We start from the raw sequence: 24,042 nt of genomic DNA on the forward strand, positions 1-24,042 counted from the left end.
TTACTTTTTGTGTCTTATTTTTAAAACTCTTTCCTCCCGGAAAGATGTTCACTTATATATTTTTAAGACTTTTGTTTTTTTGATATTTCAGCTCTTGGCCCACCTGGATTTTATGTATGTTGTGAAGCAAGGATCCAATTTCATATTTTTCATCTAGATGACTAATCTGACTAGATCCCTTTTTCATTTAGCCTGTCTGTTCCCTAGTGATCTGCCAGGACTTTATTGTCACATAGTGTACCTAAATTTTATATATGCCTAGAATGTTTCTGGTCTCTCTATTCTCTTCCATTGTCAGTTTTTCTGTCCGTGTGCTCTGCATCTCTGAGGACACAGCTGCCTTTGTTACAGGTGATAGAGACGGATCCGGAACCTGCTCACTCAGTACTAGAAGAAAACTACCAAGAACTGCAGCTTCAAATCAGTGCCAATGTGGATTTCGCTTCATACCATTGCCAAGCAAGAGATGTGCGCTTTAAGGAAACCTTGGTTTACCAGACCCGAGTGTTTGAGTGAGTCATCAAAAGTCTCATGACACTAGATGGAAAGCTCTTTCATTCCATCATTCACTCACTCACTCATCAAATGTCTATTATCTACAGCAGCATCTACTAGGCATCGTATCTGTGTGGCATGCACCAGAGTGTTGTCTTAGGTCCAATGAAACATTCAGGCCCACAGAGCTATTGAAATTCACACTTGAAATCAAGATATAGGCCAGGAAATGTAGTACACCAGGAGGGCGGCATCAGGCAATCCACTTTAGTGGGAGCAGTCCTTGCAGCAGTCTACACAGCCACCCAGGATCTGTTCTTTTTGCCCATGCACCAAGTGGTAACCCAGACAATATCCACACTGGTGGGTATAGGGTCCATCTAAGCTTAGAAGCCCAGACCCAAAAGACCACCATTTCTCCTAACCACTCTGCAGATATATCTTCTGGGGTCCCTGCAGACAATATGCCCAGTTACAAGAGTCACTACACTCAGAGAACCCCACAGCTATGGCTTCCCTCTAGGTGGTCATAGTTCCTCCCAGTCCACATGTCATTTACTCATCGGGGCCATTTTTAGTATAAACAATGTCACCTAATAATACAACTGACATTCCTCCCTTATCAAGTCTCCAGGGGAACAGACCTAGAAAGCTATTTCAGAGTCAAATTCATCTTTGAGAAGGAGAAAAGGTTATGTTAACCCTTCACCCACATTCAGACACAGGGACTCAAGGATGCCATGGGCCCTGCCTTCAAAGAGCTCATAATCTGAGGGTGGCAGCCGGGGGACAGATAGAAACAGGAGAATTTTTCATTACAGCATGATGTCATGTGCATGAAGCAAAGGGGTGTTTAAAGCAGATCAAGAGAGTCAAGGAAGGCTTCCTGGACAAGGTAGTTCCCCAGCTGAACTTTAGAGGACAGATAGGAGGTAACCAAGTAAAGAAGTGAGAACAAAGTGAGAGTGAAAGAAGTGAGAATGGGGGTAGCCAAGTGAAGAAGCGAGAATGAAGGGCTCTCTCTAGGCAGAGAGAGCAACATGTGCAACACATACAAGGACAAAAATGTAAGCCACTGACATTTCTACTGCATACAAGTTAGTAATTAGCTCATTCAACTCATCGTGCATTTGTTGAATTCTAAACATCTTTGCAAATTACGATAGAACCAAAAGATAAATGTCAGGAAATGTGATCTTCTGCTGATGATCATTTCACCTAAAGCAGGGGTCAGCAAACTGTGGCCTGTAGCCTGTTTTTGTAGATAAAGTTTTGCTGGCATGCAGCTATGCCCATTCATTTATGACCTATCTGTGGCTGCGTTCCCACTACAAAGGCAGAGCTGAGTCATTGCAGAGACCGTATGGGACACAAAGACAAAAAACTTACTATCTGGCCCTTTAGAAAAGTTTGCCAACCCCTAAACTGAGAACTCTTTTTATAAAAAGTACTCTGTGCCACTGAGATTTCTTCACTTTATAAAAATTATCTTTAGAATAAATACAAGTGCTCATAAATTTACAAAATAAACACAAGCCACTGTGGTCAAAGCACTTGATTTCAGGTGAAACTAGATGGTCTGTCTACCTGGACTAGAGAGTGGAAATCTAATCTCTACATCCCACTGTAGACCTACTCCTCACCCAAACTCCTAACTCTTACTATTCCCCTAAAACCAGGAAGGGCATGTGGATTTATTTCATCATCATTCTCTTTTTCTTGTACCAAGGTTTCATCTTTCTACTGTTAACTGTGATCAAGTTTAATAGTGATCCCAGAAAAAAACTCTGCCTCCCTGTTCTTTTTTTTTTTTTTGAGCCGGAGTCTTGCTCTGTCACCCAGGCTGGAGTGCAATGGTGCGATCTCAGCTCACTGCAACCTCCACCTTCTGGGTTCAAGTGATTCTCCTGCCTTAGCCTCCCGAGTAGCTGGGACTATAGGTGCACGCCACCACGCCAAGCTAATTTTTGTATTTTTAGAAGAGACAGAGTTTCACTATGTTGGCCAAGCTGGTCTCGAACTCCTGACCTCAGGTGATCCACCTTGCCCTGGCCTCTCAAAGTGCTGGGATTTCAGGCATGAGCCACCGCACCCAGCCCTGTTCTTGTCTTAAAGCAGGAAAATTTGAGGCAGGAAAAGCCTCTGCTGATTTAGAATTTGAGTTTGAAGTAACTAAAATTCAAATCTGTGCCTCAGTCAGGAAAGGGGTCACAGGCAGGGGTCAAATGGCTTCTGATCACAGGGAGTTCCTTCCTTTCTTTTCTTTTCTTTTCTTTTCTTTCGACAGAGTCTCGCTCTGTGGCCCAGTGGCATGATCTCAGCTCACTGCAACCTCCATCTCCTGGGTTCAAACGATTCTCGTGCCTCAGCCTCCTGAGTAGCTGAGTAGTTGGGACTGCAGGCATGTGCCACCACACCTGGCTAATTTTTATATTTTTAGTAGAGATGGGGTTTCACCATGTTGGCCAGGCTGGTCTCAAATTCTTGGCCTCAAGTGAGCTGTCTGCCTTGGCCTCCCAAAGTGCTGGGATTACAGGTGTGAGCCACCCTGCCCAGCCAGGGACATTGTTTCTGATGGGAGGTGATTCAGAAAGGGAGGGCCTATAGAATTTGTTCCTGAGGGAGGTGCTGTCTTGTGAAATAGATTTTGTTTCCTCTCTCATGGGGGGGTTTAGGATTACTGCAATGCATGCTGAGAGCTTGCTGCACAGGGTGTTGGAAGAATGCAAAATACTTTTAAGTGCTAAATATTTTTTATATTTTTACTTTTAATCACTATGTATTTTCTTGTTCGAGTATATCATATGCATGATTTCTAATAAAATTACTTAAAATGTGCCTTTTAAAAAATATTTAAGAAACAAAGTGACATGACTTCAAAAGGTTAAGTACAGTATAGATGACATGCAGCCAGGACCAAAACCACCTGCAGCACATTTCTCAAATCTGCTCCCTGATCGATTTGCAGGTTCGATGTGATTAATTCAGGACGTGTGCAGCTGGAATTCAGCTGGGTCTCAGAAGATACCTCAAAGGCAGTCAGCTTTGCAAAACCAGATCACCAAGGTAAATTCAATGACAAGTAAAACCCAGGGCCTGGCCTGAGTCACCAGTTAGAAGAGCCTTGTTCATGGAGAGGCCAGCACTGCTCAGAGGGTCTCCTAAGTAGCTAAAGAAAAGCAAAGCAGAGACCTTGTGGTGTCTGCAGAGCCAAATGGGCCTGAGGGACTCCAAAACTTACCTCCACCCTCCTGGAGTCTGAACTCTGTCCCTGCACTAAGCCAATGCCCCATCTCAAGATAACTAGGAATCTTGTCTCTTAGGTCTTAACCTTGTGGGAGATTATAGATCCCTTGGAGAAACTTTTGAAAGTTATGAATCATTTTCCCAGGAAGATACACACCCATGCCCAAGTTCTCAGTTGGTACATATGAAGCACTAGAAAAGGAACCAACACTTGGTAGGCAAGTTGCTATCATTATTATTATTATTATTATTATTGTTATTTCAACTTTGGAGATGCACAGACCTTTTGAATGGGCCCTTATCCATGGGTCCCCAGATTGTAAACCCCTACTTTAGAACAATGATTCTCAAAAAAATATGTTCACAGCGCATTATTCTAGGGCACAAACATCTTCTTGACCCACCCGCTTGAACCAAAAGGAAACAAATTTGAAAACCCTATGGAATAAATAGAAACATTTTTCATGAGTCTCCTGTAAGCTATATGAGCAATTCCCTACCTCTAGTACCCAAGGTTAAGTACAGCTGCTACAAAAGGTGAGTCCATATCCACCATATCCGCAGAGGGCCCCTAAGGACCTGTAAGTGGGCTCCCTTCCACCTGCCTCTCACTGCAAATGCAGAATATCACCCACTCCCTCTCTGTCCCCAGGTTCAGCTCAAAAAGATCAGCTTAGTCAGGGCACGATGCACACAGGCAGCACCCTGGACAGCACCATGGACCACTGGGCCGAGGGTTCCCCACAGCCCTTCTCTGTGGAGCCCTCTTCGGGAATCGTGCCGGTGGGGAAGATTCAGAAGTTCAAAGTAAAATTCTCCCCGTTGGACATTGGAGACTTCGAGAGCAACCTTTTCTGCCAGTAAGAAAATGTGCTCGCCACAACACCCTTCTTGGCAGGCACAAAGCTCTGTGGCTCTTATCCCCTTTTCTGTCCAACCACTGCCACCATCCTTTCTGGCCCTAGATCCCTGCACAGCCCCAAATTATCCCTTTTCCTTTTGGAAGGATCTAAAGGGTCCACCCTTTAGAGAACAAGGAGAATATGGTCTTTGTCCTGCTCATCAACCTCTCCAGATGCTTCCCCCTGCTTACTTTCCCCTTCCCAGCTGCATGTAGGATTCCACTGAGCAACAGACTGGTGACAGCCAGGTGGGTTTCAGTCCTTGTGCAAGCATGAACTTAGGAAAGCTTTCTTGTACCTTCTCTGAGACACAGTTTCCTCATACATAAAATGTAAATATAATACCCAGCTGGTGGAATTGTTGGGAAAGTTAAATGAGTTAATTCAAATAAAGTGCTTACAACAGTGCCTGGCACACAATAAGCACGATAAACATTAGGTGGTAGTGGTGGCGGTGGTGGTGGTGGTGGAGTTGGTGGACCTGGTACATAGCAGTGAGAGAAAAGCTAACCCAATGACATCTGACAATGAAAGTCCCTGATGAGGTACTTGCTCCCAGGAAAGCTTGAAGGAGTATAATCGCCTTACAGAAAAATCCTGTGAGCTGTGGCCTAGGGTGGCAGAGACCTAAGTGAGCTGCTGGGGCCTCCTTGACCTCCTGCAGTCATACCACTGAGACCCCTCCCACACCTAGGCCACCTCAGCTTGGTCCTGGAGCTGAGCATCTGCTCATATCCAGTTCACCTTTTCCGAGGAGCTCAGGATACTTTTTTAGGATTTCCAGGTCACTTTCCATATCCCACTAAATGCCTATGAGAGAGACCAGAGGGTAAGACTGTGCTCATTTTGCAGCAGGAATATTTTCTCAACATTGATGGGGGAAGTAACCTGCGGCCATACTTAGGTACACAGAAGGAGCCAAATTCAGGCTGCTTATGCTCAGCCCAGTCATGCATTCAAGGCACTGAGTGATGCTATTGACCAAGACAGACCCAGCCTCTGCTCCCATAGAGCTCACATTCTGGCGGATATAATATTCATTTCCAACCAACTAAGAAAGCAACAACTGATGACTAAATAAAACAAATAAAAATAACCTTATCCTCTCAGGATTCCCAACCTGCCACCTGGAGAGCAAGGTCCGGTCCTGGTAGCAAAAGGGCGGAGCACCTTGCCCATCTGCCATTTTGATCTGAAAGACTCGGACTACATAAGCGGCCATCAGCCCAACCCAGAGCTCCGAGGGTCCAGTGGGGGAGCTCTGGATCCAAACACCCGGGTGATTGAGTTCACCACTGTGGGCATAGGAGGGAAGAATCTCCGGTGAGTTGCTTAGGTTTACATTGATTGAATTCACATCGGTCCTAAAGAACTCTAAAAGAATTCAGATAGATGAGCTAGATCTATTCCTATAAGCAGGCTTGATATCCTGGGGTTTGACCTGAGTTTTAGAGGTTTGACTTTAGAGAACTGTTACGTTAAGAAAGCTGAATTCTGTCTCCTTAGTTTTGCCACTGAGGAAAATATGGAAGACACAAAAGTATAATCCCTGACCACCTCCTTAACCACAGAGGATCATTGGCACAGTTGTGCCCTTGGCAGCATTGTTATTCCAAAGTCCAGAACCCTACCCTGACTGTGGATCGCTAGAGGAGATGGAGTTTTCATTTCCACAGTAACAAAGTGCTCTGAACAGTTCTGCTTCCCAGATGGGGGACTGGGTTAGGGCCAGGTTCTAAGAAATTTCTCTTAATCCTCAATCCCCTGTCCCACTCTCTTCTGTCAATTCTCCCCACCCTGGCCAGGACCTTTACCATCCTAAACCCAACCAATAGCACCTACTCCTTCTGCTGGATCTCTGAAGAAATTGAAAGTCTCCAGAACCCTGCAGCATTCACATGCCTTACAGAAAAGGGCTTCATCCACCCTGAAAAGAAAGCCGAGGTATGTGCAGATGAGAACCACTCAACCCAAGGCTTAGATCACTCTAGCCATTGCTGTGTAGAAAGTGTGCCATAGACAGGAAGAACTGCCTGAGGGTGTAGTGCATCAATCAACAAGTATTTAGTGAATGGCTGCCATATGCATTGGGCAATGCTGATGACAAGACAGACCTGAGCTCTCTTGGCTAGCCATGGAGAAGCAGAGAGCTCTAATATTTGCAATTTTTAAAAACAGAACATTTAAGCAGCAAAAGGTAACTGGACACCAATGCCTGGGGACCCTGGGACTTATAGAGTAGCATAAAAAGTTATCTTTGTCAAAAGGACCAAAAATGGTGAAAGGACACGATGTGTTTTTACTTGGTTAGGCAAAGGGCAAAGTAGAGTGGAGCCATGTCCCATGGCTTCATCCTAAATGTTTACACAAATGATATGGAGCAGAATTAAAGAAATACAGACTTGCTGGCCAAAACGGATCTGTGAGCCCCATGTCCAGCCAGTTGCAGAGAATCTTGAAGACAGAAATAAATCCGTGAAACAAAAATTATGAATTCCTGTGCCCTCAGGAGGGTCACACAAGTGAATAGAGTGGGCCAAGGAGACATTTGTGGGTAATACGGGGTACCAGGGCCACTGGCCACAGGGCTTCTCTGGTAGATGACCACTTTGCAGACAATGGGGGCCAAGGGGGCCAACTCACCCAAACTGTGGAAAATACAAAATTCCAAATTTCTTTTTTTTCGTTTTTGTTTTTGAGACGGAGTCTTGCTCTGTCCCCCAGGCTGGAGTGCAGTGGCGCGATCTCGGCTCACTACATGCTCCGCCTCCTGGGTTCACGCTATTCTCCTGACTCAGCCTTCCGAGTAGCTGGGACTACAGGCGCCCGCCACCACGCCCAGCTAATTTTTTGTATTTTTAGTAGAGACAGTGTTTCACCGTGTTAGCCAGGATGGTCTCAATCTCCTGACCTCGTGATCTGCCCATCTCGGCCTCCCAAAGTGCTGGGATTACAGGTGTGAGCCACTGTGCCTGACCAAAATTCCAAAGTTCTATGTGAAGCCCTATTTTACATGCTGGTAGCTAGTTCAATTTTTTTTTTTAACAATTCCCAAACCAAACAAAACATATTTGTAGACTCTTCACCTGGTTTTGACCTCTGCATAATGTCAGTACCCAGGCCATCTAGTTAAATGTGACAAGGTCCAGGAGCTGGGTCCACCATAGAGACAATCCTACCTGGATCATGGCCCCCACTTCAGCCCAGAAATGTTTCAAATGTGAGCTCGGTTCCAAGAGGCAAGTTCCAAAATCTGTCATCCAAAGTCATGCTGGTCTTTAAGTGACAGTCATATCATTGAGGTGACACACCTCCAGAGCACCTGCCCACATTGTCCTGGCAGTGGTATAGACCATGCATGTTAACCTGTGTGGTTCGTTTTTGGCCAAATGCCATTATTCTTTCATTCAGTCCTGGTTGATTGATTGCAAAGAGACTCACTCAGGTTAGCTCAAAAAAGAGACAGAGAGAACCAGGAGTAGCTTTTGAGGTTGGACTTTCCTCCTGGGACTGCCTGCTTCTCTCTTCCCATCTACTCCATTCTCTCTCCACTGACCAGTTTCTTCACTCTTGATTGATTGATTTATTCTTCAGTTACTTTGTAATATCACTTAGCTAGTTGGTTATGGCATGCCATGGCCCAGCTCACCTGCATGGTACCTTTCACCATCAGCTCCACTGCCAGCTGGCCTGGCCACTCATTTTCTAATTTCAAACTTCTGAGAGAGAAATCTGGCTGGCCCGGCTAATCATATTGTCTTTGGCTGTGTGCCCAGCTATTGACAAGTATGGGGATTGTCTTTCCTTGGAATGGGTACCAACTCTTTGGTCCAGTCAGCTATGGCACAGCCATGCCATCCAAAGACATGGCACAAAACACGACAGCTTAGCCAGCAGAAGCTGTGGATGGGGGAGACTCCCTTAGAAGGACATGTGGGCAGGTCAGATAGACATTGACGTTTCTGGTACAGCCACACCTACATGCCCTTACATGGACTATAGAAAGGTAGCAATAGCCTGGTAACATCAACTCTCATGACCCTCGTGCTGACAAGTCTCCAGGGACATGTGGACTAAGCATACAGAAGTGTCTTTTACCACTCTGTTCCAAATTGTCTTCTTAGATCGTGTTCCAGTTCACACCTTTCCATCTGGGCATCACTGAGTCATCATGGACCTTCCTAATTCCCGAGCACAACATCACAGTCCCTTTCCTGCTGGTAGGCAAAACTACCGAACCTCTCATCTCTCTGAACAAGTCACACCTCAACTTCAGCTCTCTCCTCATTGGTAAGGCTGTCCTGATGGTATGTATTTAGAGTTGGCATGATCTGGGCAAGGTCTTCAAGAGCTCTGGGAGCAGCCTTGCATAAGAAACCTCTCCTGGTCCCTTCCAGAAGCATATCAGAGGGTCTCAATCAGTTTTTAAAAAGCCACAAAATATTTACTGCTCAATCTAATTTCCACCAAGTATCTTTTAAACCTACAATTAATAGCTTAAGGAAATTTAGGAGCCTTGTTAAAGATCCTACTTGGCAGATTCCTTTAAGGCATGGGCTGACTGTTTATTTCTAGAGCCTCAAGTTGGCCCATCCTTCTTGCATTTGCCCCCAGATTATGGGGGGTATCTGTATGCTTCTTGGTCTGTGCCACAGTGGTCAGATTTCTCTCTCATCCTTTCATGCATTTATTTGGTTCAATAAATATCACTGAGTCTGTAGAATGCCCTCGGTACTTTTCTATGGGCTGGGATTACACTAATGGATAAAGCCCAAAGTCCGTACCTTCCTGATGCTTACATTCTAGAAATAAGAAACAGGCTACCAAAAGAAACATAAGGAAACTATACACCATGTCAGATGGTAATAAGTGCTTTAGAGAAGAGGACAGCAGGGTAGGGAGAATAAGGAAGGCCAGGAGGCAGTGGGAAGGTGAAACGAAGTAATTGTCATGTCCCTTATAACCCCATGTATCTTTCCCATGGTTGTGACATCTCTGCTGTGTCTATAAAATACAACTAAAGCCAGAGTATTTTTTAATAATATGTTAGATTTGTATTTATAACATAATATTCTTTATAGTAAATCCACCAATGTGGTGTTGCATAAGAAAAAGTTTAATCTCTCCACATTCATCCTGTCTCATCTTTCTCTTTCCACTCCAAAGGAAAGCAGTGTTAACTGCTGGATGTGTATTTTACCGATACACATAATTAGGTGGGAGGGGGAATTATGGCATTTATTAAGATTTTGAACAAATAAGCAATGTAGCATAAGAATAACAACAGTGAGACAGAGTTTAATCCAGGAATTCAACAGTGGTATGTTTCAATGTAATCATTACATCAATAGATTAAAGAAGAACAACCATGTGATCATGTTAATATACACTGAAAAGGCATTGCCAAAATTTAGCAGACATTCCCAACAAAAACTCTAATAGCAAAATGGACATTGATGGAAAAAAAGGTTAACCAAAATCAAGAGGCAGATATGATCCTGTAATAAATGACTAAAACTGCTTCAATTAAAATGAGGAATTAGGTAAGGGTGTTCATTATCACCCTTATTATTGAACACTTGCTTAGAGACTTTAGCAAATATGACAAAACAAGAAAATTAAATAATTTGCATAAACACTGGGGAAAAAAGGGATAAAATCATCTTGTTTTGCTTTTACTGATGATTTTATACACATAAAACCACAAGAGACTCTAGAGAAAAAGCAAAACAAACTACTAGACTCAACAGAATAATGCGGTAAGATGGGCAGATGCAAGACAAATATGCAAAAATAGTGTCTTCTTTTTTAGCACTAGCACCTAGAAACAGAAAACCAAAGAAAACATCCACTTGGTACTGGCAAAACCTATAAAATAGCTAAGGATAAATGTAATAAGACATGCACAAGAAAAGACCTACATGAAGAAAACTATCAAATCTGATTAAAATCCCCCAAACAAGATCTGATCATTTGTTAGTTCTCCTAAAATTAAATGCAAATTTAATCAAGTTCCAATTAGAATCCCAACTAGGGTTGCCAGATAAAATACAGGATGCATAAATTTTAATTTCAAATAGCAATTAATAATTTTGAGTATGTCCAAATATTGCTCGGGACATATTTATACCAAAAAATTATTTGCTAAATCTGTCAACCAAATCCCAAAAGAATTGGAAGGGGAGAGAATTGGATAAAATGATTCTAAAGTTTATGTGGGAAAATGAATGGTCTAATAGCCAAGAGGAAAGCGTAAGATGATAGTGAGAGAAAATGTATCAGTCAGAGCCCTGGGCAGGAAACTCATGCCAATACCAAAGGTCTATTTTCGAAGAATTCGATGCAAGAATTATTTACAGATACATGGGCAGTTAAGGGGGTCAACCAAGGAGAGTGAAGCCCCCATTAACAAATTCAGGAAGGCATTACAATTCTTGGGTCTAAAGGAGCAAGGGAAGAAAACGATGTCACCAGAATCCCAGGAGAGCTGTGGCCAGGGCAGAGGAGCCACTCAGCAGAAGCAGGCAACTGATGAAGAAAGACATGGAATCCCCGAAAGAAGGAAGGTGACTTGTAGAGGAAAAGGAAAGAAGAGAGGTAGACAAAGGCGGAAGAGGTTGGGGAATGTCTTCTAAATGTCTTGCCTGTGAAGCGGTGTCTGCTGAGAGACTCCAGCAGGCAGTCAGGAGGCCCCCACTAAGGGCTGGTGTTTCCTCCTCAGGCAGAGAAGCCAGGGAGACTGTGCAGATCATCAACAAGGAGGAGCAGGGGTTCGATTTTTCCTTCCAGGACAACTCCCGCTATTCTGAAGGTTTCAGCAACAGCCTGCTTGTATGTCCCATGGAAGGCTGGATCCCACCACTGTCCAGGTAAACAAAAATGAAGGTCTCATTTTGTTTGCATCCTCCTGACATGCCCAGGACCCCAAGCCTGCCAGTGCTTACAGTGCCCCATTTATATAATTGCTTTCAACTCTAAGATTAGATCATAACAATTCCATCTCCATCCTACTTACTCCCTGATATCTGTTTTCCTGATGAATATGGAGCATTGAGAATTCTAAGCCCTTTATCTCAATATTTTCTCTTTGTATTCTTTTCCTTGCTATATTCACTGTATATGTGAATCCACAGTGCAATGTTCAGGCTTGCCTGGCAAGTCTCTTTTTCAATTAAACATTTAATTTTCAGGCCAGGCATGGTGGCTCATGCCTATAATCCCAGCACTTTGGGAGGCTGAGGCAGGCGAATCACTTGAGGTCAGGAGTTTGAGACCAGCCTGGCCAACATGGCAAAACCAAATCTCTATTAAAAATACAATATTTAAGGCTGCGGCAGGCGGATCATTTGAGGTCAGGAGTTCAAGACCAGCCTGGCCAACATGGTGAAACCCCATCTCTACTAAAAATACCAAAATTAGCCAGGCGTGTTGGCGGGCGCCTGTAATCCCAGCTACTCGAGAGACTGAGGCAGCAGAATCGCTTGAACCCGGGAGGCATAGGTTGCAATGAGCTGAGATCGCACCACTGCACTCTGGCCAGGGTGACAAGAGCGATACTCCCTCTCAAAAAAAAAATTAATAAATAAATACAATAATTAGCCGGGTGTGGTGGCACACACCTGTAATCCCAGCTACTTGGGAGGCTGAGGCATGAGAGTCACTTGAACCCAGGAGGCAGAGGTTGCAGTGAGCTGAGATTGCACCACTGCACTCCAGCTTGGACAATGGAGTGAGACTCTCTCAAAAACTAATAATAAAATTTAAAAATTTGAAGTAATTGTAAATTCACATGTAGTTGTAAGAAATAATAGAAAGACTGCCGGGCGTGGTGGCTTACACCTGTAATCCCAGCACTTTGGGAGGTCAAGGCGGGTGGATCACCTGAGGTCAGGAGTTCGAGACTAGCCTGGCCAACATGGTGAAACCCCGTCTCTACTAAAACTACAAACATTAGCCAGGCGTGGTGGCACATTCCTGTAATCCCAGCTACTTGGGAGGCTGAGGCAGGAGAATCGCTTGAACCCGGGAGGCAGAGGTTGCAGTGAGCCAAGATTACCTCACTGAACTCCAGAGCAAGACTTTGTCTCAAAAAAAAAGAAAAGAAAGAAAGAAGAAGAAATAAGACAAAGATAACTCTGTACTGTTTACCAAATTTCTCCCAAGGGTGACATCTTGCAAAGCTTCAGTAAAATGTCACAACCTGGTATTGACATTGACGAGTCAAGACACAGAACAGATCCCTTGCCGCAGGATTCCTCATGTGACCCTTTTGTTGCCACACCCTTTCCCTTCCCCCAAGCAACACCTCCTCACCCTCTGGAATCCAATACTTTCCTCTGTGTCTATCATTTTGTCATTTCAGGAATGTTGTATTCACAGACACATACATTCCTTTTGTGATTGGCTTTTTTCACTCATAATTCTCCGACATACATCCAGGTAGTTTTGAGAGTTTCTTCCTTTTTATGACTGGCTACCATTCCATAGTAGGGATGCACCACAGTTAGTTGAACTATTCACCCATTGGAGGACATCTGGATTGTTCCTGGTTTGGGCTGTTATGAATAAAGCTACTATAAACTTTCATGTACAGATTTTTTGTGTCTTCATGTCACTGGGGAAAATGAGCAAGAGTGCAATTAATGGACATACGATAATGGCATGTTTCCAGAAAAAAAAAAGAAAAAACTGTGAAAATGCTTTCCAGACTGGCTGAACCATTTTACATTCCACCAGTTATCTCTGAATGTTCCAGAATCTCCACAACATCACCAAAATTTAGTGGTGTCACAATTTTTTTATTACCATTTTTAGACAGAGTCTCGCTCTGTTGCCCAGGCTGGAGTGCAGTGGTGTGATCTTGGCTCACTGCAACCCCCGCCTCCCAGGTTCAAGCAATTCTCTTGCCTCAGCCTCCCCAGTAGCTAGGGCTACAGGCACGCACCACTATGCTCGGCTAATTTTTTTTTTTTTTTTTTTTAGTAGAGACGGGGTTTCACCATGTTGGCCAGGCTGGTCTCGAGCTCCTGACCTCAAGTGATCCACCCACCTTGGCTTCCCAAAGTGCTGGGATTACAGGAATGAGCCACTGCAACCGGCAACAATTTTTTATTTTAGCTTTTCTGATAGATGTGTAATGATATCTCATTGTAGTTTTAATTAGCATTTTCCTAATGACTAATAATGTCGGACATCTTTACATGTGCTTATTTTCTGTATGTGTGTTGTCAGGCCTGAGGGCCTCTTCCATCATTGTCAAGGGAAGTGCTAACCTTCTCTCCCTTCATACAACACATATGTGCTTGTTTTCCTTCTATGGATCCTCCTCAGTGAAATGTCTCTTCATGTCTCTTCCCAGTTTCCTGCTCAGCCTGCTTGTTTTTTATTGTTGATTTTTGAGAGTTCTTTACATGTTTAGGTAGTGCTCCTTTGGTGGATACCTGATCTGCAAATATCTTCTCCCAATCTGTAGCTTGTCTTTTGCTCTTCTTAACAAGGTCATTCACAGAGCAAAACCTTTTATTCTTGATGAAGTCCAAATTATCTATTTGTCCTTTTATGGACTGTCCTTTTAGTGTCTGTTCTATATCTCCGAATAGCCCTAGATTCAGAAAATGTCCTTCCATTATTTTTTCCGTAAGTTGTGTAGCTTTACATTTCAGTCTGTAACCCCTTTTTTATTAACTTATAAGGTATGAGACTTACGTCAAAGTTTTGTGGGTTTTTTTCAACTTTTATTTTAGTTTCAAGGGATATGCATGCAGGTTTGCTACTGGATTTACTGTATAGGTTTGGGGTACACATGGTCCCATCACCCAGGTACTGAGCTTGGTACCCAATCGTTAGTTTTTCAACTCTTGCCTCCCTTCCTCCCCTCCCCCTAGTAATCCCCAGCTTCTATTGTTGCCATCTTTACGTCCATGTGTACCTGATGTTTAGCTGCAACTTATAAATAAGAACATGAGGTATTTCGTTTTCTGTTCCTGCATTAATTTGCTTAGGATAATGGCCTCCAGCTGCATCCATGTTGCAGCAAAGAATTACCTCATTCTTTTTGTGGCTGTGTAGTATTCTACGGTGTATATGTACCACACTTTCTTTATCCAGTCTACAGTTGATAGGCACCTAGATTGATTCCATGTCTTTGCTATTGTGAATAGTGCTGCAATGAACATGAGAGTGCATGTTGTCTTTTTGGTAGAATGACTTTGGGTTTTTTGGTTTTTTTGTTTTGTTTTGTTTTTTATGAGATTGCTTTGTTTTTTGTAATGAGATTGCTGTGTTGAATGATAGTTCTGTTTTAAGTTCTTAGAGAAATCTCCAAACTGCTTTCCACAGTGGCAGAACGAGTTTACATTCCCACCAATAGTGTATAAGTGTTCCCTTTTCTCTGCAGCCTCGCCAGGATCTGTTGTTTTTTATTTCTTAATCATAGCCATTCTGACTGGTGTGAGATGTTATCTCATTGTGGTTTTGACTTGCATTTCTCTGATGATTAGTAATGTGAAGCATTTCTTTATATGTTTGTTGGCCACTTTTCTGTTTCCTTTTGAGAAGTGTCTATTCATGTCTTTTGCCCATTTTTTAATGGCGTTACTTGTTTTTTGCTTGTTCAATTGTTTAAGTTCTTTAGAGATTCTGGATATTAGACCTGTGTCAGATGCATAGTTTCTGAATAATTCCTCCCATTCTGTAGGTTGCATTTTTTCTCTGTTTGTAGTTTCTTTTGCTATGCAGCAGCTTTTTTCCTTTCTTACTCCTTTTTTTTTTTTTTTTTTTTTTTGCAGGATTAATTGGGTCCCACTTGTCGATTTTTGTTTTTATTGCAAGTGCTTTTGAAGACTCAGTCATAAATTCTTTCCCAAGGCTGATGTCTACAATGGTGTTTTCTAGGTTTTCTTCTAGTTTTCATATAGTTTGAGGTCTTACATTTAAATCTTTGATCCATCTTGAGTTAATATTTGTATATGGTGAAAAGTAAGGGTCCTATATTATTCTTCTGGCTTATGGCTAGCCAGCTATCCCAGCATCATTTATTGACTAGGGAATCCTTTCCTCATTGCTTATTTTTGTTGACTTTTTCAAAGATCAGATGATTGTAGGTGTGTGGCTTTATTTCTGGGATCTCTATCTTTTTCCATTAGTCTGTGTGTCTGTTTTTATGCCAGTACCACGCTGTTTTGGTTACTATAGCCACAAATCTTAAAATGTCATCATAATTTGGAGTTTCCTTTTCCTCATAATGAATCTGCTAATTCAGTAGGCTCATATTTTTTAAGGTTTTGACAAGTTGGCCTAGTCAGGTAATCTGCTGTTTTGTTCCCCAACCAGGTTCCCAATTGATATTTTTTTCACACCAAAGCAGGAAGGAGATGTGAACTTTAATTTGATCTGCAATGTGGAAAAGAAAGTCCACCCTGTGAAATTAAATGTCAAGGCCGAGGGCTATACTATGAATGCAGAGATCAAGTGCAAGGACAGGACAGGCTCCATCACTCTGTTGACTCCCAACCAGACTAACATCATCAACTTCTATGAGGTAAAGGTGTAAGAAGACCTTGCTATCTATCTCAGCTTCCATTCTGACTGGGGAAAGTAGTAAAAATGAATATGAGCTGAGTCTTTCTGCTTCAAATGCCAGAGAGACCAGGAAAACAGAAACACTCCAAGAGCAGCTCTATCCCCAGAATGTATGTAGATATGATGTGAATGCTTTTCTTATTTTATTTTCGGGGGGGTGGAGAGATGGTGGGGAGAAGAGTGCTTGTGTTAAACATACAGGAAGGATATTTGACTACCAACAAAGGTCTAAGAACTAAATTGCCACTTTGCTCCATGAGATATTGAAAGAACCCCAACACTTAGTAGCTCCTGCTGGAATATCTGACTCCATTAAGCTAAAGATAGTCCAATCACCAACATCATCTGCCATCCTTATTTCCCAAAGGATATTTTTCATCAACATGTTACAAATGCTGACCCCAGACAAGGGAACTATGGTTTGCATTCATTGCTCTGTTCTCTGTCTCCTAGGTGGAGTTAAATGAATGTGTCCAGTGTGAATTCAACTTTATCAACACTGGAAAGTTCACCTTCAGCTTCCAGGCACAGCTGTGTGGCTCCAAAACCTTGCTGCAGTACTTGGAATTTTCACCCATCGACAGCACTGTGGATGTAGGACAGAGTGTACATGCCACCCTGTCTTTTCAACCATTAAAGAAGTGTGTCTTGACAGACCTGGAACTCATAATCAAGGTCAGTCCATTTAACATTGTCCAAACTCCAAAAGTACTCTCAGCATGCTGCCTTGGCAGGTTAATTCTCTTGTGTGTTCTTTGTCTTCTCCATGTGTCCAGAAGCTCCTAGAGGGTAGCTGTGTTGGACACAGCCTCACAATGTCTAGTACAAAGGCTTCAACAATGGTTAGGTGCCTGGGGAGTAAGTATGGATTGAAAAGCAATTATATTGCAATACATTCACCCACTAAAATAAATAAAAGTGATAGATGGGGCAGGGAAAGTATATGTACAACATTTTCTAAGATGAATTATTGAATGAAAAAAAAAGAATGGTGATGTCAGCAGGAATGGCAGAGAAGGACATCCAAAATGCTGCTTTTCAATAGCAATGAGACCACTGGAAAAAATTTTCGAAATCAACTTTTTCAGAACTCTGAAAATTAATAATAGGCTTGCAACAATTCTAGGAGTATTTATTCAAGAAAAATGACTGAATACCCATAAAGGCAGTGAGCTTTGTGGTATTTTGATTTGCCCTATTCTCTCCCTCCTCCCTCATCCCAGCTCTGCAGTAGCCTTGAAAACCAACAATTCGGCAATCAAAGTGAAAGTCAGCAATCATCAGACCCTGGAGGAGGTAGAACAGATTGCAACTCCCCAAAAGCCCCCATTCTAAAAGAATTGTCACTATTTGACCTGTCTAGAAGTTCAGTGGAACCCCCCTCACAGGGATAGCTTTTATTTGACCTGACTCCAGGCTTGCTCAAAATCAATCAGTTGTAATTGTTTAACACTGCAGCTGACTGAGGGAGCATTGACCTTAGGAGCAAACAAGAAGTTCATTTAAAAATTTAAAAGGAGGGCTTATGCCTGAAATCCCAGCACTTTGGGAGGCCGAGGCTGGTGGATCACCTGAGGTCATGAGTTCCAGACCAGCCTGGCCAACATGGTGAATCGCATGAACCTGGGAGACGAAGGTTGCAGCGAGCCAAGATCGCGCCATTGCACTCCAGCCTGGGTGACAGAGCGAGACCCCGTCTCAAAAAAAAAAAAAAAAAATAGAGTGCTCAATGGTGCCCAGGCTGGGGTGCAGTGGCGTGGTCTCGGCTCGCTGCAACCTCCACCTCCCAGCCGCCTGCCTTGGCCTCCCAAAGTGCCGAGATTGCAGCCTCTGCCCGGCCGCCACCCCGTCTGGGAAGGGAGGAGCGTCTCTGCCTGGCTGCCTATCGTCTGGGACATGAGGAGCCCCTCTGCCTGGCTGCCCAGTCTGGAAAGTGAGGAGCGTCTCTGCCCGGCCGCCATCCCATCTAGGAAGTGAGGAGCGCCTCTTCCCGGCTGCCATCCCATCTAGGAAGTGAGGAGCGTCTCTGCCCGGCCGCCCATCGTCTGAGATGTGGGGAGCGCCTTTGCCTCACCGCCCCGTCTGGGATGTGAGGAGCGCCTCTGCCCGGCCGCGACCCCGTCTGGGAGGTGAGGAGCGTCTCTGCCCAGCCGCCCCGTCTGAGAAGGGAGGAGACCCTCCGCCTGGCAACCGCCCCGTCTGAGAAGTGAGGAGCCCCTCCGCCCAGCAGCTGCCCCGTCTGAGAAGTGAGGAGCCCCTCCGCCCGGCAGCCACCCCGTCTGGGAAGTGAGGAGCGTCTCCGCCCGGCAGCCACCCCGTCCGGGAGGGAGGTTGGGGGGTCAGCCCCCCGCCCGGCCAGCCGCCCCATCTGGGAGGTGAGGGGCGCCTCTGCCCAGCCGCCCTTACTGGGAAGTGAGGAGCCCCTCTGCCCGGCCAGCCGCTCCGTCCGGGAGGGAGGTGGGGGGGTAAGACCCCGCCCAGCCAGCCGCCCCGTCCAGGAGGGAGGTGGGGGGGGGTCAGCCCCCCGCCCGGCCAGCCGCCCCATCCAGGAGGGAGGTGGGGGGTTCAGCCCCCAGCCTGGCCAGCCGCCCTGTCCGGGAGGGAGGTGGGGGGGTCAGCCCCCGGCCCGGCCAGCCGCCCCATCCGGGAGGTGAGGGGCGCCTCTGCCCAGCCACCCCTACTGGGAAGTGAGGAGCCCCTCTGCCTGGCCAGCCACTCCGTCCGGGAGGGAGGTGGGGGGGTCAGACCCCGCCCGGCCAGCCGCCCCATCCGGGAGGGAGGTCGGGGGGTCAGCCCCCCGCCCGGCCAGCCGCCCAGTCCAGGAGGGAAGTGGGGGGATCAGCCCCCCGCCCGGCCAGCCGCCCCATCTGGGAGGGAGGTGAGGGGGTCAGCCCCCCGCCCGGCCAGCCGCCCTGTCCGGGAGGTGAGGGGCGCCTCTGCCCAGCCGCCCCTACTGGGAAGTGAGGAGCCCCTCTGCCCGGCCACCACCCCATCTGGGAGGTGTACCCAACAGCTCATTGAGAACGGGCCATGATGACAACTGCGGTTTTGTGGAATAGAAAGGGGGCAAAGGTGGGGAAAAGATTGAGAAATCGGATGGTTGCCGTGTCTGTGTGGAAAGAAGTAGACATGGGAGACTTTTCATTTTGTTCTGTACTAAGAAAAATTCTTCTGCCTTGGGATCCTGTTGATCTGTCACCTTACCCCCAACCCTGTGCTCTCTGAAACATGTGCTGTGTCCACTCAGGGTTAAATGGATTAAGTGCGGTGGAAGATGTGCTTTGTTAAACAGATGCTTGAAGGCAGCATGCTCGTTAAGAGTCATCACCACTCCCTAATCTCAAGTACCCAGGGACACAAACACTGCGGAAGGCCGCAGGGTCCTCTGCCTAGGAAAACCAGAGACCTTTGTTCTTTGGTTTATCTGCTGACCTTCCCTCCACTATTGTCCTATGACCCTGCCAAATCCCCCTCTGTGAGAAACACCCAAGAATGATCAATAAAAAAAATAAATAAATAAAATAAAATAAAATAAAATATGCCTAACAATAAAAAAAATTTTAAAGGAGAGACTGGGAAGAAGATATTCATGGGGGGCTCTGAAAAGCTTCATCATATTCCCTGGAATCTAGACAGCCATGCATGTGTAAGATGTGTGTACCTCCAGGCTCTGTTACTGCTCAGGAAAGACCTGAGAAGGCCCTAAGCTCTTACCTCTGACTAACCTTTGGGTCCCGGGAAAGATAAAGCAGAATTGGCAACTGCCTGCCTGAGTGTCAAAGGCATGTCCTGCCACACACACACAGCCCCTCAGCAAAAGCTGGGAGACTTATTGGTTCCAGGCATTTAAGGAAATCTCTGTTCAATCATAAGCTGACCACTAAACTAACTGAGCAGAAACTTTATTGGCCATGCATAAATAAGAATATAGACTTTACTGAAAAAGTTACTAAACAAACTAAGAGTAACAACAGTAACCAACCCTGGGGGAGGGAGGATCTGATTTTCACAGTTGCCACATTTATTATTTTAAATCTCCAGTTTCCGACTAAAAAAATATGAGCCATGAAAAGAAACAAGAACATATAACTCATATACGGGGAAAAAAGCAATGAATAGAAATTGTCTCTGAGGGAGCCCAGATGTTGGACTTAATAGACAAATACTTGAAATCATCTATTTAAAATATGTTCAAAGAACTATAGGACACCATGTCTAGATAACTAAAGCAAAGTATGAGAACAATGTCTCACCAAATAGAGAATATCAATAAAGATATAGAAATTATAAAAATATACATTTTGGAGTTGAAAAACATAATAGCTGAAATGAAAACATTCACAACAGGGGCTCAGTAGCAGATTTGTTATGGTAAAAGAAAATCAGCTGTGGCAGATGGGATAAAATTGTTGAAAAGAAAAAGAAAAAATCAGCAAACTTGAAGATGGAGCAATTGAGATTATCTAATATGAAGAACAAAAAGAAAAAAGCATGAAGAAAAATGAACAGAAGTTCAGATTCCCATAAGAGATTATCAAGCATAGCAAAATACATGTAATGGGAATCTCAGAAGGAGAGAAGAGAGAAAATAAGAGAAAAAATATTTCAAGAAATAACACCCTAAAACTTCCCAAATTTAATGAAAACAATTAAATATCCAGAAAGCTGAATTCTGAGTAGGATAAACTCAAAAAATCCACACCTAGACACATCATTACCAAACTGTTGAAAGACAAAGACAGATCATCTGGAAGGCAGAAGGATTAATGGCTGGTTTCTCATTAGAAACTTTGGAGGCCTGAAGACAGTGTGGTGCTGGAAAAAAAAATTATCAACAAGGAATTTTATATCTAGTAAAACTATTTCTAAATAGTTCCCATTATTCTGCCGATTTTGGGGAACAATTTAAAAATGAAGGATAAACCAGGACACTCTCAGATAAATAAAACCTGAAAGAATTCATCACTAACAGACTGGCCTACAAGAAATAATAAAGGGAATCCTTCAGACTGAAAAGAAAGGACACTAAAGGATAACTCAAATCCACATGAAGAAATATAGATCACCAGTAAAGGTAACTGCATAGGTTATATAAAATCAGTATAAATGTATTTTTATTTATAACTTTTTCTATCTGATTTAAAAGACAACTGCATATAGCAATAACTATAAATCTGTATTAGTGGGCCTTATATAAAGATGCAATTTGTGTGGTAATAGCGCAAAGAAAGAGGAAGTAACAGAGCTATATAAGAGCAAAAGTTTTGCCTATTATTGAAATTAAGTTGTTATTAACTCAAACTAGATTGTTTTAAATGTAGATGTTAATTGTAATCTTCCTTGCAACGACTAATACAACAACTCAAAAGAATATAGTAAAACAAATGGCAAGGGAATTTAAATGGTACACTAGAAAATATCTATTTAACACAAAAGAAGGCAGTAATGGAGGAATAGAAGAATAAAAAAGACATAATTGACTAGTAATTTTTTTAAAAAGACATGATATATAGAAAGCAAATAGAAAAAAGACATAAATTTTACCTTATCAGTAATTACATTAAATTTAAATGAGTTAAACCCTTCAATGGAAAGATAAAAATTGGCAGAATAATGGGAAAAATCATGATCCAACTATGTGCTGTCTACAAGAGACTCACTTTGGATTCAAAGACACAAATAGATTTAAAGTAAAACAATAGAAAAACATATAGCATTTAAATAGTAACCAACAAGAGCTAGGGTACCTATGCTAATGTCAAACAAAATAGACTTACAGACAAAAACTATTCCTAGCGATAGATAAAGACATTTTTCAATGATTGAAAATTATTCCTAGAGATAAAGATATTTTATAATGATAAAGGAATCACTCCATCAAGAAGACATAGCAATTATAAACATGCATGTAACAACAGAGTCCCAAAATACATGAAACAAAACTGACAGAATTGAAGGAAGAAATAAACAATTCAACAATCATAGTTGGAGATTTCAGTACCTAGTTTTAAACAACAGATATAACTAGACAGAAGGTCAGCAAGGAAATAAGAAGACTTGAATAGCACTATGAAAGCTCTAGGCCTAACAGACATATACAGAACATTTCATCTAACAGCAGGAGAATAGACATTCTTTTCAAGTGAACATGGAACATTGTCCAGGATTGACCAGATATTAGGCCATAAAACATACCTCAATAAATTAAAAGGATTGAAATCATGCAAAGTATGTTCTTCAACCACAATGGAAAGAAATTTGGGATGCCCAGCCTAACACATCATCTTTATCAAATCCTCAGGAAGAAGGTGATTGATAGAAAGATGGGTGTAAAACCACTGGAACCTGTCTTCATCTGTTTTGCACTTCTATAACAGAATACCTGAGACTGGGTAATTTATAAGGAATAGAAATGTTTAGGATCATGGTTCTGGACCCTGGGAAGTTCAATATCAAGTTGCCAGCATCTGGTGAGGGCCTTATGGCTGCATCATAACATGGCAGATGGCATCACATGATGAAAGGGCAATGGTTAGGGGAAGAAAGTTCGGGGATGGGGCAGGAGGAAGAGAGAGACAGAGAGAGAGAGCAAGAAGGAGTGAACTTATTCCTGCCATAGCAAACGCACTCCTACGGTGATGGCATTAGTCCATTCATGAGGGCAAGCCCTCATGACCAATCACTTCTTAAAGGTCCCACTTCCCAATACCATCACAATGGCAATTAAATTTCAGCATGAGTTTTGGAGGAGACAAACATTCAAGCCATGAAAAAATCCAAGGTGCATCACTGGTCATTGAGAGTTCAGGAAGCTCCACGGTTTTCTTGGCCTGGAACTCAGCAGCAAAGTTGCAGCCATCTTCTCTGAGAAAAGCCTGGTTTGTGGCTTCAGAAGGGACCTATTCCTTTTGAGAACTTTTTCAGAACTTACATTTCTTAGAGCAAACAGAAACGTAACATGTTACAAGATCTTTCTACTCTGGTTGGCAGAAGAGTTGAAGATGATAAATTTACATCCTTTTCATTGAATCAGCCACAAAATGTAAACACTTTAAAAGCCTTGGACATTTATCTATGTAACAAACCTGCATATCCTGCACATGTACCCCTGAACTTAAAAGTTGAAAGAAAAGAAAAATAAAAGCTTTGAATAAGAAAATGTTTTTAAATGTATAAAGTTATTTATGATAGCTTGTACCAATGACTGCTGACTTATTCTAATAATGTTTAAAATGAATGTTTATTCTACGTTTATTCTAATAATGTTTATTCTAATGATGCTTAGAATGAATAATAGATAATTTATTTGAAATCAATTATCAATTTATGAAAATTCACGTTATGAGGAGTTTGTGAAGAGCAAATTAACTTCATGTACCAATGAGTCACATATTACCTTGTGATTGAGAGTCCAGATGATGACCTGTGCTCTTTCCATCTTTCCACTCTTTCATCCTTGGCATATTAGCCTTGTTCTCCTTCTTGTCATCTCCTGGTCACAAGATGACCATTCTACCTGACATCCTATATCTGCATTCCAGAGTGAAAAGAAAGGGGAAGAGTGTGAGGGCAAAGAACTTCCCCAGAAAGGCTTTGCCTCTTTATTCAAGATAGAACACCCTCTTGTCCTCTTCTGTTTACATCTCAATGACTGGAACTATGTCTGATGGCCATCCTGAGCTTCAAAGGAGGGTGTAAAATGAAGCATTTGCACCTAGGCACATGGGCATCCAATCAGAGTCCTGCTAGGAAGGAAGCCATGGGGAGCGGATATTGGGTAGTAACTAGCAGTGCCTGGTATACCCCTGAGCCTTCAAGC

At 43.2% G+C, this 24,042-nt stretch overlaps 1 protein-coding gene and 1 pseudogene across 3 annotated transcripts in view; one reads left to right on the forward strand and one right to left on the reverse strand.

The window, feature by feature from the left end:
* HYDIN (HYDIN axonemal central pair apparatus protein) overlaps window positions 1–24,042 on the forward strand; it is a 423,676-nt gene that overhangs the window by 364,863 nt on the left and 34,771 nt on the right. For all 3 annotated transcript variants that reach the window (XM_016930119.4, XM_016930120.4, XM_009431186.5), the window contains exons 67-75: window positions 352–512; window positions 3,464–3,561; window positions 4,394–4,601; window positions 5,754–5,966; window positions 6,449–6,587; window positions 8,768–8,933; window positions 11,365–11,512; window positions 15,975–16,182; window positions 16,677–16,898. In XM_016930119.4, coding sequence (XP_016785608.3) covers window positions 352–512; window positions 3,464–3,561; window positions 4,394–4,601; window positions 5,754–5,966; window positions 6,449–6,587; window positions 8,768–8,933; window positions 11,365–11,512; window positions 15,975–16,182; window positions 16,677–16,898 — 1,563 coding nt within the window. The remainder of the gene's footprint in view (window positions 1–351; window positions 513–3,463; window positions 3,562–4,393; window positions 4,602–5,753; window positions 5,967–6,448; window positions 6,588–8,767; window positions 8,934–11,364; window positions 11,513–15,974; window positions 16,183–16,676; window positions 16,899–24,042) is intronic.
* LOC112205954 (U6atac minor spliceosomal RNA) lies at window positions 13,821–13,937 on the reverse strand (annotated as a pseudogene).

The sequence above is a fragment of the Pan troglodytes genome, chromosome 18 (assembly GCF_028858775.2).
Source record: "Pan troglodytes isolate AG18354 chromosome 18, NHGRI_mPanTro3-v2.0_pri, whole genome shotgun sequence".
In the NCBI taxonomy this organism is placed as follows: Eukaryota; Metazoa; Chordata; class Mammalia; order Primates; family Hominidae; genus Pan; species Pan troglodytes.